Below are 21979 nucleotides of genomic sequence, written 5' to 3' on the forward strand. Positions count from 1 at the left end.
CTCAGCCATCCCGAAGATGGTTTGGACCTTTTTGGTGGAACTGTTCTCAAGGGTTGGGTCTTCGGAATCCAGGGGGATCCAATGCTTGGGGTAGGACTCTCGGCTTTTGGCCGGAAGCATGTCATTACAGATATGGGGAGGATGGGGAGGATGATTCCATAGTTTCTTGGTTTCAGTCCTAACAGGTGGGTTCATCTTACACCTGTGCCTTTATATCTGTTTTGATGCTATCCTTCGGGTAGGGTATGTAGTGGACCATCTGGGAAGTATACTCTCACTGTGCTGGTAGTGGAGAGTGCAAATTTCCTTCCCAACATGTGATGCCTTAATGTTCTCAAGCAGGTGAATCAAACTGTTTAAAATATCACACTTCTCTTTTCTTTTTTCTTATGGATTCTTGTGACATCGACCCCCCCCCCTCCCCTGGATATGCTGACTCGCCCCCGACACTGTTGACGACCTCTGGCAATTCATTTATAGAAAATTCCATTGACGACTTAAGAATAAAAAGGACTATTCTTTAAACATTCAAAAAAAGGGTAATTTGGGCAACAGGAAAACTGAATGTTCTGCACGTTACCCAAATCCCATTAGAAGCTAATTATGATGTGCTACGTAAAATATTTGAGTGTTATGGATTAATAAAAGAAATTAGAATGAAACTTCAAGATGATAATTGGGATTCTTGGTTATCATTTAATTGTCATGAGGAAGCATTTAATGTAAGCCGTAACATTGTTGATATTAAAGTAGGTAATATGAGTACTGTATAAAGGTGTTCTGTGTGATGGGACACCTAAAGATCTGGATGTCTACAGACCAGCAGACTGGGTTGATGAAGATATAGAGGTAGATATGCCATCCCAAAGAAAGCAAAAACCACCAATGTGGCTTCTTGTTCAATCTACAGTGGGTATGGAAAATTATTTCAAGATCTACAAAATTCTTCAGAGGAAGGTAGGATCTATCGCACCTGGAGATATATCTCGATTTGGTAAGAAAAGTTTGTTATATTGTCCAATTTGAAGACAGTAAATGATGATATAAAATTGGACATCAACCCCCATCTAAACTCTAGCTATGGAAGGGGAGTGGTTTTCAATAGGGATCTATATGAATTTACCGAAGAGGAGATATTGGCTATGTGTCCACTATCAGTGTGGAAAGTACATAAAGTACCTGGAACATCAATGATTGTTCTTACTTTCCAGGATGCTGATGTCCCATTCCACATAGACTTAGAAAATTAAAGGATTAGAGTTCGACCTTTTAAGCAGAAGCCACTTCAATGTCATAATTGCTTTGAATTTGGGCATCCTTCCAAAGTTTGCAAGAAAGATAAAATTTGTAATACTTGCTCCAATATTTACCATGGGGAATGTACACTTGAGGCAAGGTGCTTAAACTGCAACTCTGATCATAAATCTAATGATAGGGGCTGTAAATCTAATGATAGGAGCTGTCAGTTTTATAAGTTAGAAGAGGTTGCCCTCAATAAATCAATTATTGAACATGTAAGCGTGGGGCATGCCAAGAGATTATTAGATAAATATAATACCTGTGCAAAGACATTAAAAACAGGAGAAAAAGTTCCTCGGGAATCATCTTACCCACCTACTACTGTAGGTAGTTCTCGAAAAAGTAATTCACCATCTATTGATAAAGTGCTGCATAATAAGACAAGAATATCTCCTCCTAAAGATTTATCTTTGAGTACCAACAAAAAGTCATTGCCCACCACTATCAAACCTTTGTCCCCCATTACAAAGCATAGAACTAACCTCTCCCAGGCCATATCCTTGCCTGATTTAATGGAGATTCCACATGAAACCAAGTTATCAGGTGTACCTGTAGTGGGGAAGGTACAAATACTTGGTAACTCACAACCTATTAATCATAAAAGAGAGAGACCTCCATCTCTCTCACCCCCTTCCATAAGAAATATTAGAGTTATGACATCAAATAAATATGATGTTTTGTCTGTTGATGTTTCCGATCAACCCGAAGACAATTTAAATAAATCCGAAATTCAAGTTAAGGTCCACCATCCACCTCAACAAATATATCATAAGGATACAAAGAAAAACACAAATGTAAAACCCAACATAACAAGACCATCTCTGAAGAAAACTACAGGAAATAATGTTAGATTAAAAACTGCTAATGGGAAGACCTCATCCAAGATGTCTTCCAGAAATAATCCATATTTTTCTCCTCCATTTTGCAATGGAACTGTCAGGGTTTAAGGGCGAAATTTGAAGAACTTAAGCTCCTAATTCATGAACATTCCCCCATAATTGTATGTCTTCAGGAAAGTATGCTTGATGTTGATGCTAACACTCCTAGTCCTCGAGAGTATGTTAGCTATAGAACACATTATAATCATCAAGCAAAGAGCCATGGCGGAAGTCTCATGTACGTTCGTCGAGATGGTCCCCAAATACCTATGTCTATATATACAACCCTGCAGGCAGTGGTTGTACAAATTGATATAGGGAGAAAATATTTAATATGCTCTGTACTTACCTCCAAATGATAATATTCTATATGATGATTTAGCAGAGGTCATTCAACAACTCCCTCAACCATTTCTCTTACTGGGAGATATGAATGGTAGACATCCTTTATGGGGTGATGTTTTGGCAAACACAAGGGGTAATATTATCTCATCAATTATGGAGAATGAGGATGTGGGACTCCTTAATACAGGAGAGCCCACGCACTTCCATGTTCAGACAGGTACCTTGTCATGCATTGACCTTTCAATTGCAAGCTCTAACTGCCTTCTTGATTTTGATTGGAGGACATTAGATGATTGGCATACTAGTGATCATGCACCAATCATTATAAACACCAACAAGGGTCTGCCTTTACAAAGATCGCCACGATGGAATCTTGACAAGGCAGACTGGGTTATATTTTGTGAGCTAAGTGAAATTAAAGGGAGTGCAGAACAGTTTGAAAGTATTGATGATGCCATAGACCTACTGAATGGAACTCTCCATACAGCAGGAATCAATTCGATTCCCAAAACCACAGGACTATTCAAAAGACGACCAGTCCCGTGGTGGTCTTCAGAATTAACAGCCTTGCACAGAGTCACCAGAAAATCTCTGACTAGATTGCGTAGACGCTGTACGGATGAAAATTTGATAACCTACAAAAAGTGTAAAGCACAGTTCCGTCGTGCCATGAAAGAAGCTAGACGCCAATCTTGGGTGGCTTTTGTTTCCTCCATTAATAGTAGAACACCACCATCTTCTGTATGGAGGAAAGTAAAAACTATTGCAGGCAAATTCACCCCAAACCCACCAGTGTTGAAAGTGAATGGTCAGTATGTGACTGAAGGAAATGAAGTTAGCAATGCCCTGGCTGACCATTTTTCAAATGTATCGTGCAAGAGTGTAGCAGCTCCTGGTCACCAGTACAGGAGCATTGAAGAAAAGAAAATTTTAAATTTTGCAACAGGAAGGGAAGAGTCATATAATTCTCCTTTCACTGAAAGAGAATATGATTCGGCACTTTCCACTTATAACGATACAGACCCTGGACCCGATGGAATTCCATATGCAATGATTAAACATAGTACATTTTGATACAAAGTTATTTATTTTAAGCGTTATTAATTGAATATGGCATGATCATAGTTACCCAAGTGTTTGGGAACTAGCCATTATTTTAGTGTTTTAAAAATCGGTAAGGACAAGTTTTTAGCAGCAAACTACCGACCTATTGCATTGACATCTTGTTTATGTAAAATTATGGAGAAGATGGTCAAGGCAAGGCTGATGTGGTACCTTGAAAAGAAGGGCATTTTATCACCGATTCAATGTGGATTCAGAAAAATGCACTCAACAACTGACGTGTTATAAGACTTGAGTCCTCTATTTGTGAAGCGTTTGCTTCCAAACAGCACCATGTGACAGTCTTTTTTTTATCTTGAAAAGGCATATGATAACCCTTGGAGATATGGTATACTTAAAACAATTCATGAATTTGGATTGAGAGGAGAGCTGCCACTATTTATTATGGCATTTCTTTCAAATAGAGTTTTTCAAGTGAGAGTGGGGGAAGCTCTATCAGAAAGTAAGTGTCAGGAAGGAGGAGTTCCTCAGGGGAGTGTGCTGAGTGTAACCCTTTTTGCACTAGCAATTAATGGGATATCCTCAGCCATTCCCCGGGATGTTCTCTCAACATTATTTGTGGATGATCTCTCTATATCATTTGCTGGAGCTAGAATGGCAATGGTTGAGAGAAAACTACACTCTCAATTGACAAAATTATCCAGTGGGCCGATATGAATGGATTTAAGTTCTCGACAAGTAAAACTACTATTGTACATTTCTGTCGTATCCGAGAAGCACATCCAGACCTGGATATATACATTAAAGGTCAACGGATCCCATGTGTAGGGGAATCTAAATTTGATATTTGATAGTAGACTTACATGGGTCTCTTACCTAAAAGCATTAAAAGCTAAATGTGTTGAGGCTCTGAATCTTTTGAAAGTATTGTCCCATACATCATGGGGGGCAGACCGCAATACTATTTTAAAATTATACAAGGCCTTGATTTTTTCCAAGCCAGTTAAAAATATTAGATTCAATGCATCATGCTGGTATTAGATTGTCCACAGGAGCATTTAGAACCTCACCTATCCCAAGTCTCCTCTTTGATGCGGGAGAGTTACCTCTAGACCTTTACCGAATGTCTTCCATTATTCGGTATTGGTTTAGATTGCAAAGACTCCCTAACTCTTTAGCCTTTCAGACTGCAAGCCTTGTAAGACACACATCATACTTTGAGTTGCACCCAAAATCTCCTCAATCTTTTCGCTTTCGGGTGAAAAGGTTATCAAACAGTCTGGATATATTTAGAAGTAAGGTACTTCCATTCAAGGTATCATCAATGCCTCCATGGAAATTACCAGAGATATCTTTTTGTAAATACTTTATTGGAGTTAGAAGAATATGACTGACCAAGAGGCCAGGTCTCTTTTTATGAAACAGTTGAAGAACAGAGGATTGACTTTTATATATACTGATGGCTCCAAATCTGATGCTGGTGTTGGATTTGAAGTACATAGTAATGGGTTTAATTGTAGAGGTGCAGTTCCCCTAACAGCTTCCATATTTATTGCCGAGCTGTATGGCACACTAACCGCTATTGAGAAAATAGCTTTGGAAAAGAAGGGAAATTTTACAATTTTTAGTGATGTAAGGAGTGTCCTTCAAGCTTTAGAAGTTTTTAATTCTAGTAACCCTCTAGTTTTAAAGATTTTAGAATGGCTTTTTATTATTGGATGGAGAGGTACAATGGTTCGATTTTGTTGGGTTCCAGCACATGTAGGTGTGTGTGGGAATGAGAAGGCAGATTCATTGGCAAAGAGTGCAGCATCAGAGTTGCTGCCAAGATAGTATCCCATTCCGTGTAATGATTTCCTACCTAACATTAAGAAATTGCTTTGCAATAAATGGCAACAGGACTGGGATAGTCTAGACAGCAATAAAATGAGAGAAGTAACAGATGTCATATCTTCTTGGAGGTATAACATGATGCCCCGAAAATGGGAGACTTCTCTTTGTCGTCTCCGTATTGGTCACACTTGGTTGACACACGAGTTTCTGCTGAAGGGCTAACATCAACTGTATTGTGACGACTGTTTAGTACCTCTAATAGTGAGGCATTTGTTGACCGAATGCCCCAATTATGATAACTTAAGGAATAGATATTTTTTTGAGGCTCGAGGTGAGGGTGGCAGGTTCATCCTTGCCAAGATTCTTGGACATGATGTATCCTACAATGCAAGTGGCATTTTTAGATTTATTTCAGAAGCAGGCCTTTTGAAAACTATCTAACTTTTATAATGACATTCAACTTTTATGGTTTTAATTGATTATTCTTCTGATTTTTATATAAAATAAATGATATCGGCATCAATGACCTCAGGTGTCAGGATGCCTGAAAACTTTAAATCATTCAATCAATGTCCAGTAGAGTGTCTTAAGGGCTATTTTTGAAGAACTTCAGATTTCAAGGAAGGACAGCTCTTCATAGGCAAAACCTCAGGATCAAACTTATCCCTAAAACAACTGAGGGCAAAACTCACCTACTTTATTCGCAGAGCGGATCCTGACTACACCCGCAGGTCAGGATCCTAGAAAAATTGCTTCCTCGCTGAACTTCTTTTAGCATATGGACTTTGATTGACTCCGCTCATATACTGGTTGGAAATCCTCTAGAGTCTTTTATAAACATTACGCGAAGCAAGTGCATGAACTAAAACACTTTGTGGTGGTGGCAGGTAGTGTTATGAAACCTGTCGTCTAGTGCTGCGATGAACAGTGATCTGTTTGGGACTTAACAGTGTAAAGGGTGAACAGGTATTAGCACCTTTGAGTGTAATACCTTTTATTGAGAATCACTATGGTAATTCTCTGGACTGTGCTATATAGGTGTAGAATCTAACCAATAACACCAGTGCCGTGTGAACATTCCTATAGAGTTAAAACATATCCAACATCTAAGTGAAATCAATCTAATAATTTCACAATATGGATTGGCACCTGTGGTTTACTAATATATGTTTCTTTCCTTACAGGTTACAAAAGGGATTTTGACGAAGGAAAAATCTTATTTCTGGGCTCAACCTGTGCCGCCCAGTGAAATGCTCCTTTAGCACCATTTCTAAGGTATATACAGTAACTGCTATATATTACCAGAGAAAAATTGCATAGGAATGCCAGGTTGAACCCAGCTCGCTCACCTATATAAGGTGTCGGTATATTACTGGGGTGAGATAAATCATAACCAGAGGCCTCGCACCAATTAGAGATTTCCTCTTTAAAATCCCTGAAACAGCGAGGTGCCGTTCAACATCTATGCTGCGTAAGCTACTACTACCAACCCAACCCATGCTAGTGAACTCACTCCTATTATAGCACCTGTATAGTATACGCCTTGCGTTTTTTTGTCTGGTGTTTCTTTGGTGTTTTCTCCACTTTTCGCTCTGATGTCGGACTCTCAGGTCTCCCCATCAAAGTTAAGTACCAGATCTATGAGTTTTGAGCTTTGGGAGGTAGCATTGCCTTTAATTGTTAATTATTCGAGTGTTATTGTCTCGATGTTCCAACCGTCCGAGGTCTTTTGGCGCGCTTCCCTCCTTTGCTCGTTCGTCACGTTTCACATGAGTTTCATTACTGATCGTTATCCGTTTTGAACATTATTTTGGAGTTATTTCAACATTACACCTATTTTTTATTGTGAGTCTTTTAGATCCAGTTTAATTTTTAGATCATCTATTCATCATAGCTTGTTCTCGGTTGGCATGCCTGCCTTCGGGCTTGGTCTAGTTGGTTTCGCTCATGCCTTATTTATTGTCAGTTTCAATATTTATCATTGTTTACGCTACGATCACCATCTAGTATCATTATTTAGTTCGAGTGGGACTCTCGAGACACGGATATTTTATTACGAGAAGCAGTTATTAGCATCTCACTGTCGGCATCTATCCGCAGTAGATTCAGTTGGTACCCATGATCAGAGCGTCTCACCCGCTCTACAGGCTCCCCTTGTGGAAGCGGCTTGGGTTAATCAGAGCCTCAAGGTTCGCTGGGGCCTCGTGCCCAAACGAAAGTTAGAACAGCCAAGCGTTCAATCTCGAGGCAGGAAGAGGCTACGCCCGTACCACTCTTCCCAATACCGCCAACCTCTTCCAGTCGTACAGCCTATCCCGGTGGCACAGGGAAATCAACCTTCCACTTCCAAAGGCCACCCCCAACAACAATACGTGTTGGTTCCCCAGAGCCAGGTGCCTTGCACCTCCTTTGCCACCTCCCCCACCTTTAACCCCAACTATGAACCCCGGGGTACCTCTCAGGGTTACCAACGTGGTAGAGGTTCCGGAACAAGGGGATCATTTCACAACAGAGGTGGGGGAAAATCCTTCTACCGTGGCAGAGGATCACGCGGAGGACGTGGAGGCAAATCCACATCAAGCTATTGAAAGCTCTCAGGTAGGGGGAAGGCTTTATGCATTCCGGCACCGTTGGAAGTTCAGCAATTGGGCCTTCAGCATAATTTCCAGAGGTCTGGGGTGGAGTTGGATAGAAGGGCCCCCTCCACCGACCAGTTTCCTTCAACTTCCAACGGAGGAGCTGACTTTATTTGTTCAAGATCTTCTGCAAAAGAACGCAATCAAAGAAGCAAAACATTTGAGATTTCAAGGTCGCTTGTTCAGCGTGCCAAAGAAAGGCTCAGACAATCGAAGATTCATTCTAGATCTGTCTCGTCTGAACTTGTTCATTCAATGCGACAAGTTCCGCATGCTAACCGTTTCTCAAGTGCGGACCTTACTTCCCCATGGGGCCGTCACCACCTCCATAGATCTTACAGATGCCTACTATTACGTTCCGATAGCAAGGCACTTCCGTCCATTCCTAGGTTTCAAACTAGGCAACCAGGCCTACACGTTCAAAGTAATGCCATTCGGGCTCAATATTGCCCCAGAATTTTCACAAAGTTGGCAGAAACAGTAATCCAGGAGATACGAACCCAAGGAATTCAGGTAGCTGCATACCTAGACGACTGGCTCATTTGGTCAGACAACGTCGAGGACTGTCTCAAGGCAACGGACAAAGTAATTCAATTCCTACAACACTTAGGGTTCCAGATCAACTTCGGGAAGTCTCGGCTGGCAAATATATATATACCCTGATAATGTTGAATATGTAAAAGATTCTATTTTAATACATTCGTTGTTGTATTTATTTTTGTCTATACAAATAAATACATGAAATGTATTTGCGTCTTATTTGACCTACATGAATTTGAATAAAATTTGTCCAGTCTTTTATTTTCCTAAAATAAAAATACTTGATATTGTACCTTAGTACGAACAACCTGGTAATCGCTAAAGTTCCACTTTGTTTCCACGTAAACAACCTTGACGCTTTATAAGTCGGTTTTGACATATTCCGTGCAGGGGGCAGGAAGCCCTAAGTTAGTTCCAAACTTAGTGGATATGACAAATAACGGTATTGTCATATGTTCATTTGGTCTGGAAGACCATATAAAATTCTGAGTCAAGGTAAAGGCACTTATACAAACCCACAGATATAGTACTTTCAAGTAATTCTCTGGTAAACTTCCATCAGGACGACATGGGTGAGCCAAAAAAAACGGATTTTGAGCAACACGGAAAATCTATTTTTGGGTGATATGGCCATGTCGTCCTGATGGACCCTCCCTCCTTTCTAAAAAAGGAGTATACATCTATGTAACAAAGTCCCACCCAAAACTACTCTATCTGCGGCTATCCATGCTTAATTGCAACAATGAATAGTTCGCTGGGGTGGTACCGGGAGAGGATCCACTGGATAACCTTGACAACGGCTCCCCTTCAATTTCGCCACTCTTCCCCCTCAAAGCGAAAACTATTTGTGGTGAAGATTACTATGCGTCGTATCAAGAAATACGTTCCCTGATATTATGCGATATCCTTAAGAGTTATTTTAAGGATACTCGCGCCAGGAGTTAGAATTCTGGAGACCTGCGGTCAATTTTCTGGGAGTATCACTGTAGCCAAATATCCCTTAGAAATCTGCCTAAAGGAACTTTCCATCAGGACGACATGGCAATATCACCCAAAAATAGATTTTTCGCTTTGCTCAAAATCCGTTTTGTAGCCAGACACAGGTAATCTTCCTTCAAGTAAACTCTCCCCTCTTTCCAGGCAGCTCCTTCCTAACATTCAGATTGGCAGTCTTAGTATACAAAATACTTAAGACTCCAAAACTTTGCATAAGGGAATCTTTTCCCTGGGAGGGAACATTTGGAACTTCTGTCAGTTTTGCTGATCAGAAACAAAGAAATGCAAAAGTATTCGTCGTTTCTAAGGGATCTCAGTCATAGGAAGAAGGAGGTCGCGATTGCAAACGTTGATCAATGTTCTTCTGTTATTGGTTCATTGATGGACTTGTACATTACCAGTCCGACAATGGATTGAAGATGTGTCTTAATCTTGCCGTATGAAAATATTTGAGTGTGATCGGTCGTTAGCGACCGGTCTCTTTTGCTCGACAGCGATCACTAAGGAGATTTGCTGTGATACCATTTTCCTGTAGAGCGTACTGGCTACTCTGGTGTTACCAATCTAAATACATGGCCAACTCTCATTAGATTGAAGGCAGTTAGAGCCCAGGATTTCCCCCCACTGAGCAGATGCTTACAATGGGTTGCACTTCTTGATATCAATCAACTTGATATGTTTACTTGCAAGGTAATCTCTCGGCCCTTCTGGAGCAATTGATGGGAATTGACCTATTGCTTGAGAATCAAGGTTCCTTGTTCCTCTCAATTGAACATGTCAATCCTTCAGGGAGGGGCAACAGATGCAATCCCTGAGAGGTGTTGGCTACTCTACGTGGTAGTTGGCTTACCAGGTAGCCCAGAGCCCATCCCAGTTTCCTCGATGATAGTTTGCTGGTACAACCCGTTTTTGGTTTATTAAGTTACTTTTACTAATTACCCTGTAATTATGAAAGGAAGAGGAATTTTGCACATGCATTCTCCATTGCCATACGAAGCTCTGAATTTTTTCAGGATTTTGTGTTTTTCTTCCTATGCCCCCATATGTTGCTATTCTAGCTGGGCTCCTTAATTAAGATGAGAATCAGCAGCTGAAGACCAGACAGGAGAATAATAATCAAAACAAGGTAGAATGAAAGAAATAAAACACTTCAGATTAGATTGATTGGCAACTTCTCAAAAGTAAATTTTCTGTTGAGAATCATACCTAAAATTTTAAGTTTCATACAGAGTTGAAGAAACATTATCAATACTGATATCCTGATATTGAGGAGCCACTGTCCTCGACCTACTTACAATCATACTTTTTTTTAAGGATTAGGAGTTTCCTGTCATCTGACATTTAAGGTTATTGATGCCAGATTAGATAATTTGAGTAAACAAAGTGTTAGTAGTATAATCTTTAATACCCTACTTCCTATATACCACAACATCACTATAATAATGCATCGATAAACACTCATTGCATGTCATTTCACATATATTTTTACCAATCACTTCGGAAATAATATAAATTATGTTAACTGATGATGCATTTTAAATCTCCAACCTTAAACTAATATAATTGATATAGCAAATACTACTATTTTCTCTTAAGAGGGTTATGTGGTTCATAATTGAAATCAAAAGAAAATACTGAAATCAACAACTAAACCTTTAAACCCTATTGCCTTCCAAATTTTGAACAAAAGCTATTTATTAATGATTAGTGACCCAATAGGTGCTATGTGAAACGATTCCTTATTAGCGCCTACATATAATACGTATAGTGTGCATGTATGTATGTGGAGGGAGAGAGTCAGGTCTGGCCAGGCAACATCAGTTTTGTTGCTGGGTGTACATAGTATGAAAAGTAATGGGCCAAGAACACTACCCTGAGGAACACCAGAGATCACATTCCTATACTCACTATGGTGCCCATTAACAACTCTGTATGTTCAGTTACTGTACAGTACTTAAGAAATTCTTTAATGATGCTAAGAAAAGGAAATTACCTTAAGAATTTACTTTACAGAGGTGCTATTTTCAAACCTAAGCATTGTTCTATTTAACAAAAAAAAATTCTAAAATGAAATGGTAGAAATAAAATTTCTGAATAGTAGTCAAATTCTAAGAATTCTATGTTATCTTTATTTTATTTTATTTTAATTTTTCAGTGTTTTTCTGGTAGTTTGTTTATTTCCTATCCTTGCTGGGCTATTTTCCTTGGAGCCCTTGGGCTTATAGCATCCTGTTTTTCCAACTAAGTTTGTAGTAATAATAATAGTAATATTGCGAACAAATATATTGATTATTAAGGTGACTGATCGCCATATCTCAAAACAGTATTAATTTTTCAGGTGTGAGATGCTTTGTGATAATTCAGGGGCAAAATATGAAGAGTGTGTTCAAGGAGGATTGATGGAACACTTCAAACTACATTTGCGTGCAACGTTGCATTCCCAGATGCATCCCTCCTTTACATATTTGCTTCACAAATTTTATTCTGCAGCCTTCAAAGTATTCTACCATGCTGAAGTTGGGAATCAAGGTGAGAAATCAGTAATACCTATCAACGTGTATAGTTGGGCACAGGAATTCATGGCAAATCTCACTCTGATGAAGTGTACTCTGTCACATCCTAACCACGGCAAGTTCCTGCCTAATGTATATTCTTGATCACCACCTCTGCCATCTCTTTCTACACTATGTTTGTTTACTATCCATGAAGTAAGGGTATAACAGGGTGCACTTCTTCAGTGCGAGGTGTGTCATGGACTCCTGCATCCAGCTGTACCTTGTCATTGAAATTCTTTTATTGTTCCTATACTAACAAACCTTCCGCTATTTATTGGATATTACTTCTAGCGGTAGCTGGAAGGCAGCCATTAGGTTTTAGGTGTGAGGTGGCAACCCTACCTAACCACTACAGTATATTTACTCATGGTTCAGTGAACCATGCCACTTTTTACTGTTGGCTGGTAGAGAGCGGACGTCTCCTCTCTCTCCCTTCAAGACAGCCATTTATCACTATTGCTTTACGCTCATGCTTTTCTTTACAGATATGACTTATGTTTCTACACGATGCTACATTACAGGGTAATATGGCAATTTCAGATGTCGATGTATGTTCTGCGAGTTATTGGAGTATTCCTCTGGGCTGACGACTCCTCGTGGAGATTTGCTTAACCATTCGTTGGTTGGGATCATTCTTCCTCCTTCGTAGGGGAGGAACTTTTAATCCTCTTTTATTTTTCCTTAGCGTTTTATAACGACATCGGGTGTGAAGTCGGTGACTGTGGCTGCAGCTGACGTAATAACTGTCGACTAGGTCTACTCCCATTTGCCCTTCCTTCGACTTCTGCTTAGGACGAATCTTCTTGCCTTCTGCTGATCTCGTCGTCTCCCAACATTCCGGAATTTTTCTCTCTTCCTACAGGCAGTGTTTCAGCGCGTATGTAGCTTCCGCCTGTTGAGGATTGTGAGATCAAGGACGATGGTCAACCAACGGCTTGTTCGACAATCGCCGATTCAACAGATCTTCTTTCTCCTTAACGATCGCAGGGACAACACTCATCACCGTGTCTTCCTGGTCGATCAGGATATCGTTAGCGACAATCCAATGATGAGTTCAGAATTTATTCTGTGCAACGATCGCAGGGGCGAGCCACATCACCTCGTCTTCCGGGTCGGTCAGGTTGTTGTTCACGACAATCCGGTGTTAGACACTCATTAGGATGTCTTTTGTGACGATCATTGATTGCTAGAGAGATCGCTATGATCACGAGATCGTAGATTATCGTGATCTCGATGTTCTTCTTGAAGAAGAACAACACCTGTTCGGTTTCCCCGGCAGGATTCCTGTTACAGAAATCCCTTTGGGCACAACGCAGATTTAAGCCTTGGCTTTTTTCTCTAGCAACACTTTATAGTAGCCTTCCTTTGAGACAGAACTCGTTCTAAGGAAGCAGAGCGCTGCTCGGAGGTTCTGCCTCCAAGTGTAAGATTTCCCCTTGCGAGTGAGAGTCTTCACACAAGTTTGCGCTCACACTCAATATCGTGAGCTATACACTCACGGTCGCGAGCTCACGTTTTATGGTCATGATCACGAGCTGAACGCTTGTGATCTTGAACCAGACGCTCAAGTTAGCGCTCACGCTCATGATCGTGCTCACGCTGACAAGCGTGATGCTCGTGATTGCTCACGCTGACGAGCGTGATGCTCGTGATTGCTCACGCTGACAAGCGTGACGCTAACGATCGCGGGCGTGACGCTCGCTCTGATGAATGTGATGCTTACGATCGCACTCACTCTGGTGAGTGGGACGCTCATGCTCACGCTCTCAAGCAAGATGCTTACGTTCGCGCTCACGCTTACGATTTTTAATTACGTTTTTGTTCATGAGCGACGCTTGTGACCATGTTTGTGTCTCTTAGTCACTTTATCTTTGAGGACACTTGCGTTCATGAGCTAGTCCCTCGTGATCACCAGCGAGACGCGTGCTCACGCTCACAATTGCTCACATGCTCACGCTCAGAAGCACACTCACACTCGCACTCATGAGAGTGATTTTCACAGTCGCGAGCAAGAGGTTCTACACCTCATGAGAATGTCCAAGTGATTGCAAGCAAGACGCTCGCGGTCCCGTTCACGTTCATGAGCGTGAATTGCACACCCACATTCATGGGTGTAAATTGCACACTCACGGTCACGAGCACTTCAGCTCTTGAATACGCTCTCGGGATCGCGAGCAAGATGCTCCAGATTGCTCACGAGCACGAGTTACACACTCGTAGCCGCGAGCGAGGACGCTTAGATCGTGAGCTGAACGCTCGTGCTCGCTACCGGGGCGATCGCTCTCATGCTCGCCACCATGCTCACGATCGTGAGCTACATACTCAAGCACAACGCTCGTGACGGCGATCGCTCACTTCCTGTAGCCGCGATTGCGAGATAGACAGTTATGATCACGTCAGAGTTGCACGCTCACAAGCGAGATGCCATAAAACTCTCGATCATGAGATACACTCTCACAGTCGCGAATATGACTTGTGATCATGATCGTGAGCGTCTTGTGGTAAGATCACGAGCTACACTCTCGTGATTGTGAGCGAGATGATCGCTATCGCGAGTTGGACGCTCACAATCACGAGCTACAAGCCTGTATAGCGGGCTAGGCACACTTGATCAGGAACTAAAAAGTCATATCAATAGGCTTAAGTGCACAGTCATGAACTAGATGCGAACTGCTTGTGCTTTCGTGTAAAGCATACTTTCGTGCTAGGCGCTTTCAAGTAAGATGCTCTCGTTTTTTGTGTGAAACACTCAGGCACTTAAGAGAGACGTTCTCACTTTCGTGCGAGACGCTCACGCTTTTAAGCGAGACTCATACAGGACACTCGTGCTCTCGCAATAGATGCTCATGCTCTTGTGCGAAATGCTCGCACTCATGAGCAAGAAATTCTCGTGCGAGGCGCTCATACTCGAAGCAAGATGCTCTCGCTCTCGTGCAAGATGTTTACGCTCTTGTGTGAGGCGCCCACGTGGGAGACGTTAACAATCACGAATGGGACTCAAGAGCTCACAAGAGGCATTTCAAGACCTAGAATGGGGCTATCATGATCATGAACACAGTCTCGAGCAAAATTATCCTGACCAATTCGGTAGATCTTGGATTATCCAGATCTCCGATTTTTCAGCTACCAATCGCCGGTTTTCAACGGGTAGACTATCACGGTTGCTTATTGATAGCACCATTTGCTGTTTATGTTCAACAGCTAGTTATTCGTTGTCCTACACGATGGTAGCTCTTCGTTTTCGCGTGCTGGCCATTGTGCAGCCTTATGTTCACTAGTCAGAGTCTAGTGATCACTATAAGCCTGCTGCATTCTAGGTTCCTAGTTCGCCAGCAACTTCCTGAGAGGGAACTGCTCAAGAGAGCTCTCTCTTCTAGATGGCATCGATCGTGTCTCATCACTCTTGGGCTTACACTACTTAGTTAGACCCTGCAGAGTTGATGGAATTACTGTATGGCTTTTTCCTTTTAGCAACCTAAGATTACTCCCTTCATTATTCGACGGGGATATTTCTCTAGAGCAAGGCTCATTCGCTCCCCTGCTCTGTGGTCTCTTGTTTGTGTATCACAAAATCACAAACATGGCTTCTAGGGTTCCCAAAACTTTCTTGCCGTTGGCTGAATCAGAGGGATCCACTGCAAGGTGGCCAGGTTTAAGCATTGAATCAGGCACACTTACGGGAATTCATCTCCCATGAACGTATGTGTTTTTCATTTACATTTCGTTCATACTACTGGAAGGTTTGCTAACAAATTTCCTCAGGAACCCGGGGCTGCTTTGGTTGGTACTGTCTCCCCTGTTGTCCTGTTGATGATGGGGCTGCTCACAAGCCGATTTTGCTTGAATAGGAACTATGCTAGTTAGACTGTCCCCTGAAGCAAATTGGATCTCGGAGGTGATAAGGGAGGCAGATTCTTCGAAGAGAGACAACCTCATGAGATTGCCGCCATTCTCTTCCTCTTAGGGAAAGAATTCAGTGCTGTCTAATCTACAGCCATAGCCATTTACTGGCTACGATTTGAGTCAACCCTAGATGGGTGACTGACAAGAATAACAGAGGATTCTGAAAATCTGTGTTTTCTCCACCTCAGTTGGCCATTAGGCTCACAGACCTTAGTGGGAACACTTTTAACCTCAATGTGCTTCCGTTCCCGGGAAACATCTGTCTACACTTCCTGAAAATCAGACGTGTTCATGAAGTCAGACAATGACTTTCTCTCATAACCGGAACTCCCCCTTAGACCGAAGTGGTTAGGAATATATTCCTTTCTCATAAAAGATCCCTCCACGAGCTTGAAATATTCGTCTCAGATCTTTACGTCAAAGAAAGTTCAGACTTTAGGTACAAGGATACTATCTTGTATCTTACATTTCTTGTAGGAAATGGTAAGCAGTCTCTAACCCTCTTCCTCGTGATCGTAAAATCTGATCTCCTAGGAAGACGGGGGACGCCGAGATACAGCCGGGCTTTGTCGGTTAGAAGTGTCTATTTTTAGTCTCCTCGTGAGACGAGCTTAAACCTTGTTATGCGAGGGAAGGTTTTGAGATCAACCAGTCAGCCTCCTATATAGGAGCGGCCCTTGTCTTGAAGACCTCGGCCTACTAACTGATTGTAAGTCTCTACTCCTGTGAGACATCTCCTTCCGTTTACCTCAATTTATAATTTGAGTAAATAAATGAATGACACGAAGGTTCTATCTTACGGGTATCTGTAGTCTGTGTCATTACCCTGTAGAAACTAACGCAGGTTCGACAAGACCGCGTCAGTCTTCGTCAAGTGCGATACCTGAAGAACTGGCCAGGTCCCAGGTCCTTCCGCACAAGGGATTGTCTTTCCCGTGGTCCACGACAAGACGTGTGTAAATAACGGGGCTAGTTGAAAGACTGCACTACCTGACAAAAATCTCTCCCAAGGAGTAGATTTTCTCATCCTTGTGGATTTGACACTTCCTATAGAGGCATCAAAGAAAGGGGGGGAGGCTACATTCAGGACCATATGTCCTTAGGACTATAATCAAAGCACGAATAATGTCTCTCTATCCCCTAGTAGGCAGCACATTCCTTCGGGAAAGTGCCAGAGGGGGAGAATGACAGTGATTCATTGGTTCCTGTCTGCAGGAAAACTTTTCCTGCTCCTACGTGGTCTCCCCTTTGGGGTATCATGTCCAAGGGTTTTGATTTTATGGAATCCAATCCCTATGCAGGAGTATTCCTCCTACAGCCTCTGTGTTAAAGGTCTTCCTTTGAGAAGCGGAATGAATATCAATGCCAACCATTGATCCTCTTTTAAAGGAGAAGGACTTCTGTTCCCTGTTCAGTTCCCTTTTACAAGCATTTTTTCTTTAAAAAGGAAGAGATGGCTTTTCCCCACTTCCGTGCAGACTTATAGTCGGACTTGTCTCACTAAGAGACTCCACTAGAACTAGGCTTAGCTTCGAGTCTTGCCGAAAAGACAGGTCACATACGGTGCCATGTCTACGACTACGGAGATTCCATTCCAGACTTCCTCTACGACTAGATACTCCGTGGTGAGAGTCAAGTGAAGTGTATTTCTTTCCTCTTCTCAAGAGTGCTATTCTTCTCATGCACTCATAAATTGCCAACTAAGGAAATCATGCTCTTCGGCTTAAGCAACGGAGGACCTTTGCTCGTCCATCGAGCATCTCCTCTAATCGTTGCTCTCCATGGAGTTTGAGCTGATTACCCGTAGCGGCTAATACAGCCATCCAGGGGACGGGTAGCTCTAAATCGCAGATCTTCCCCTGATCCGAAAGACAGGTCTTTCCCAGTGTGACACTCGACCGAAAGAGAAATGGGCCCTGTAGGTCTCCCTCAATGTCTCTCGCTTGTGGCAAGAAACCAAGTAACATCTTATTTTGTTCTGGGTAGCTTGAATCTCAGGTTCAAGCTTTCCAACTGGGAACATGCCGCTTGGTAATCAAGGCTGTAACATAGGTAATTACCTGAGGACATACCTCGAGGAAGGTGGTTACTTAGCCCCAAGGGTATAGCATAATGGGCCAGATACTCATTGTTTTTTGTTTTCATGCCAGTGATTAATTTGAGGCCATACCTAGGAAAACAATGATGGAGTTCACTCCTTAGGTTCAGCATGCCTCGCGAACCCTAGGAAGGTCAAAGGAGGTCGTAAGGGTGTTGTCCGTGATGGGGACTTAGGTCCTATACCAGTCACAGAATCCATTTTCTCCTCGTAGAGATGACCCAGAGCTTTGTACGTTTTAGGGCGAATCCGTCCATAAAGTTTTCAAGCACAAACTGTGCCATTGGTAGGGTGAAAATGTGTCTTCTTCACATCACCCTATCTACAAGACGTGACCCACAGAAGACCTGATACGTTTATCTATCACTTCTGTGGTCCATAGCGCTCTCAAGCAGCTCCTTTGTGACACAAACCAAGTCATTGGTAGGGTGGATACGCATCTAATATTCACCTCTCCCTACCCACAAGATGTGACCCACGGAAGACCTGATATGTTTTCTCTATCACTCCAGTGGTGGTAACACAATAGGGGGCTTAATAGTACCTCTGGCTTCTTGTTGGATAAGTAGCAGAAAGTTGAAGGCGTTGACTACTCAGGGTAAGACTGGTATGAATGAAAGTATGCCTGGCTCTTTTACTTTCATCATCTTCCCCTCCTTTGAGGAACAGCACCATGGGTACCTTTGCCAAGTTGGCTTCAACTGCTGCTGGTAATAACCACTTCCCTTGTGTAACCAAGTATGTTTGCATATACAGGTAATGCTCGACTTACAACGATTCGACTTTACGACAATTTTTTTCGGGTGATGACGTACAAGTCTATCGGAAATAGGACGAATATTTCCTTGAAAATAATCTATTTTCTTGTATAAAAATAAACTAATTCATCTTGTTAAATTATTATTTTCTTTTATTGTTAACATTCAGTATCTATTTTCAGTAAAAAATACATTAAGAAAAGTTTTAATATCTGTCGAGTTCATATTATATGTCTGGTGATGTCACATCACCAGTGGAAAGCGACCGGGCAGTACAGTGATTTCCTTCCAATAGGCTAACCATCAATATTAGCATTCCCATTATTAAAATATTAAATAACGATACAAAGTATTTTGTGGGTCTGCATCGTTTGTCATGAGTACTACGTAGTGTAAATTTGACTGTACGCTAGTTTAATTTAATCTCTGATAATAGATTGATATTTATCTAAAGAAAGTATACGAATAGGACAAATATTTTCCTGAAAATAATATATTTCCTTTTACATTATAAAAATTAAATACTTCTGTTTGGTAAGTTAGTATTTTCTTTTCATTTCTTGCAAGAAGAAAGAAAATGGATTTACATATTTTGCAAGTCATTCTTCGTAGAGTTTACGTCACGTGTCTTGTGACGTCATGTATCTGGCGGAAGCGCGCTGACAAATCTAATGATTTCCTTTCATTGTTACCAAGTAATCTTATTACAGCATTCCCATCATCGCAACACTGAGTAACGATATCAAGTGTTTTAGTGGTCTGTATCGTCAGTTATAAGATTAGCACAACTTACCGTAAATTTAAGAAAAAAAAGTATGATGACTTTATATTTCAGGCGGAAGACAAGATCAAATCAAGTGATTTCCTTCCGATGCGTTACTATTCCCATAATCGAAACATCGAATAATGATAAAGATTTTTTTGATATTTTTCAAAGAAATATGAAGATTTAGCTGAATTAAAAATCAAAATACAGAGAGAGAGAGAGAGAGAGAGAGAGAGAGAGAGAGAGAGAGAGAGAGAGAGAGAGAGAGAGAGAGAGAGAGAGAGAGAGAGAGAGAGAGATATCTAATGAAATAGGAAGGCTTAATATTGAACTGAAAATTGGATACAAAAATGAACTACCCGTATTCGATTGCGAGAGCGAGCACACACACACACACGCACAGAGAAAGAGCTACTGTACTGTACAAGTATTTCGCATTATACCTAATGATTAGACGAACTGTATAGAAACTGATTTCCTTTAACATATTGGCGCTGATGTAATATTCGTGAAGATATTTCTAATAAATTAAGAAATTCTAAAAAGAAAAAAAATATATGCCATATGTATGTACGCCATATTTTGATACAGTAGGTAGCGGCACTTTCAGATCAGCTGATCACAACCAAAGGTAGACAAAATTTTAAGTACTTCTCGATTGGTAAATACTTCCAAAATTGAAAAATAGAATACAAAAATGCATTAATAGAGCATATGATATCCTATGAAACAAAATGGCATAATGATAGACAGTAAGAAAATATTGATAAAACATGACTGAGATGATTGCCGAATCATAACGCATCGTAATGAATCTACGGAAACTTCACTTTTTTAGTTCGACATACGACGAACTCGACTTAAGACGCATCTTTCAGTCCTGATCTCGGTCGTAAGTCGGCGACTACCTGTACTTGTATACGTCCCCAACGCCTCCTGCGAGGTAGTCCTTGGGAAACGTTTTTTCGTTAGTAAGGCTCCTATTTTAACTAGGAGCATCTTCTTACCTAGACATTTTTATGATATCTCTCACAACTACTTTAATTGCTCAGGCCGCTATCATACTCACTGGTATTGATATGCGAGGTGCAAGGTTTCCCTTGATTACAGTCTAATACTGTGCTAGGGAAACATGGGTCAATGACTAAGCTAGTTGTCAGACTTACTACCCTCCTAAGAGTGAGTCATCCAATAAATAGCGGAAGGTTTGTTAGTATGGGAACAAATGACAAATTCGGAGATTAATTTGTATTTTTCCCTAACTAATACAAACATGTAGCTATTTATATAAATTGGCCCACTATCACCTATCCCCCTGTAAGTCCTGCCTGCAAGCAAAAAGTGATGTGTTCACTGAGCCGTGAGTAGATATTAGGTGGCTGGGTAGCCCCCAGCCACCCCCCATACCTACCCACTGTAGTGGTTAGGTAGGGTTGCCACCAAGGAGTTTAAATGGCTGGAGATGCCCCAGAGCGGAATAAGTGAAGTCAGCCGTCTCGGCCAATTGTAGGCAAAAAGGTCGCGATCTGATGGCTGGGAGCTCATTATACATCCATTACCTGCATCGACAGGCTACAAATTATTCCTGCTTTTCAGTTAATAATGCCAACCTCATGTACTGCTTATGGATGTACTCAAAGATTCGACAAAAATTTAAATCCTATTATTACATTTCATTGGTAATTGCTCAATTTTCAATGTAATGCTGTATTAAATTGTTAATAGAGAAAAAGTACTGAATGCCAGCAGCTGCAAGAATATATGCTCTGCTGTTGAATTCATTAACATTATCAAAACCTGCACTATCAATACTATCAATAATGTCTTTGTTTATTATGATTACTAATCATTATCGTTGTCGTTATCATTTCTTCTACATCATTAATATCTTAGGTTCCTTAGAAAGGAATGGGTTCGAGCTACGCGACAAGAAAACATCTGACTTAGCTGGTGGATATATATACTGTATATATATATAGCTTAAGTCTCTGAAGTCACGGCAGAAATTCAAAACTCGCGGCAATCGTGGATTGGGTAGCTAGGTGTACTACTAGCGCCACCACTCGCCAGGTAACTGGAACCATTCCAGGAGTCCTCAGATCTTCTCTGCCGCCATTGCTGGCGACATCATTGGAACATTCACTCGTTGTAACCTTCGATTTTTTGCAGTATCTTTGGTGAAGTACTATTTTTTTGGTTAATTGGCTTTCGCTTGATTGGATTTACTTACGGATTCTCTTGAACCTCTTTTGATTTGATTTATTTTGACTTTTGCTTGTTGATCTCTCTCTGAAATTTTCCAAAATGGCT

At 41.3% G+C, this 21979-nt stretch overlaps 1 protein-coding gene across 1 annotated transcript in view; it reads left to right on the plus strand.

Moving 5' to 3' along the window:
* The window catches only part of mr (anaphase promoting complex subunit morula), a 226098-nt gene that overhangs the window by 100842 nt on the left and 103277 nt on the right, over positions 1–21979 (plus strand). The window contains exon 4 of the mRNA XM_068394152.1: positions 11928–12118. Within this exon, the coding sequence (XP_068250253.1) occupies positions 11928–12118 (191 nt within the window). The remainder of the gene's footprint in view (positions 1–11927; positions 12119–21979) is intronic.

This window comes from Palaemon carinicauda, chromosome 19 (assembly GCF_036898095.1).
Source record: "Palaemon carinicauda isolate YSFRI2023 chromosome 19, ASM3689809v2, whole genome shotgun sequence".
In the NCBI taxonomy this organism is placed as follows: Eukaryota; Metazoa; Arthropoda; class Malacostraca; order Decapoda; family Palaemonidae; genus Palaemon; species Palaemon carinicauda.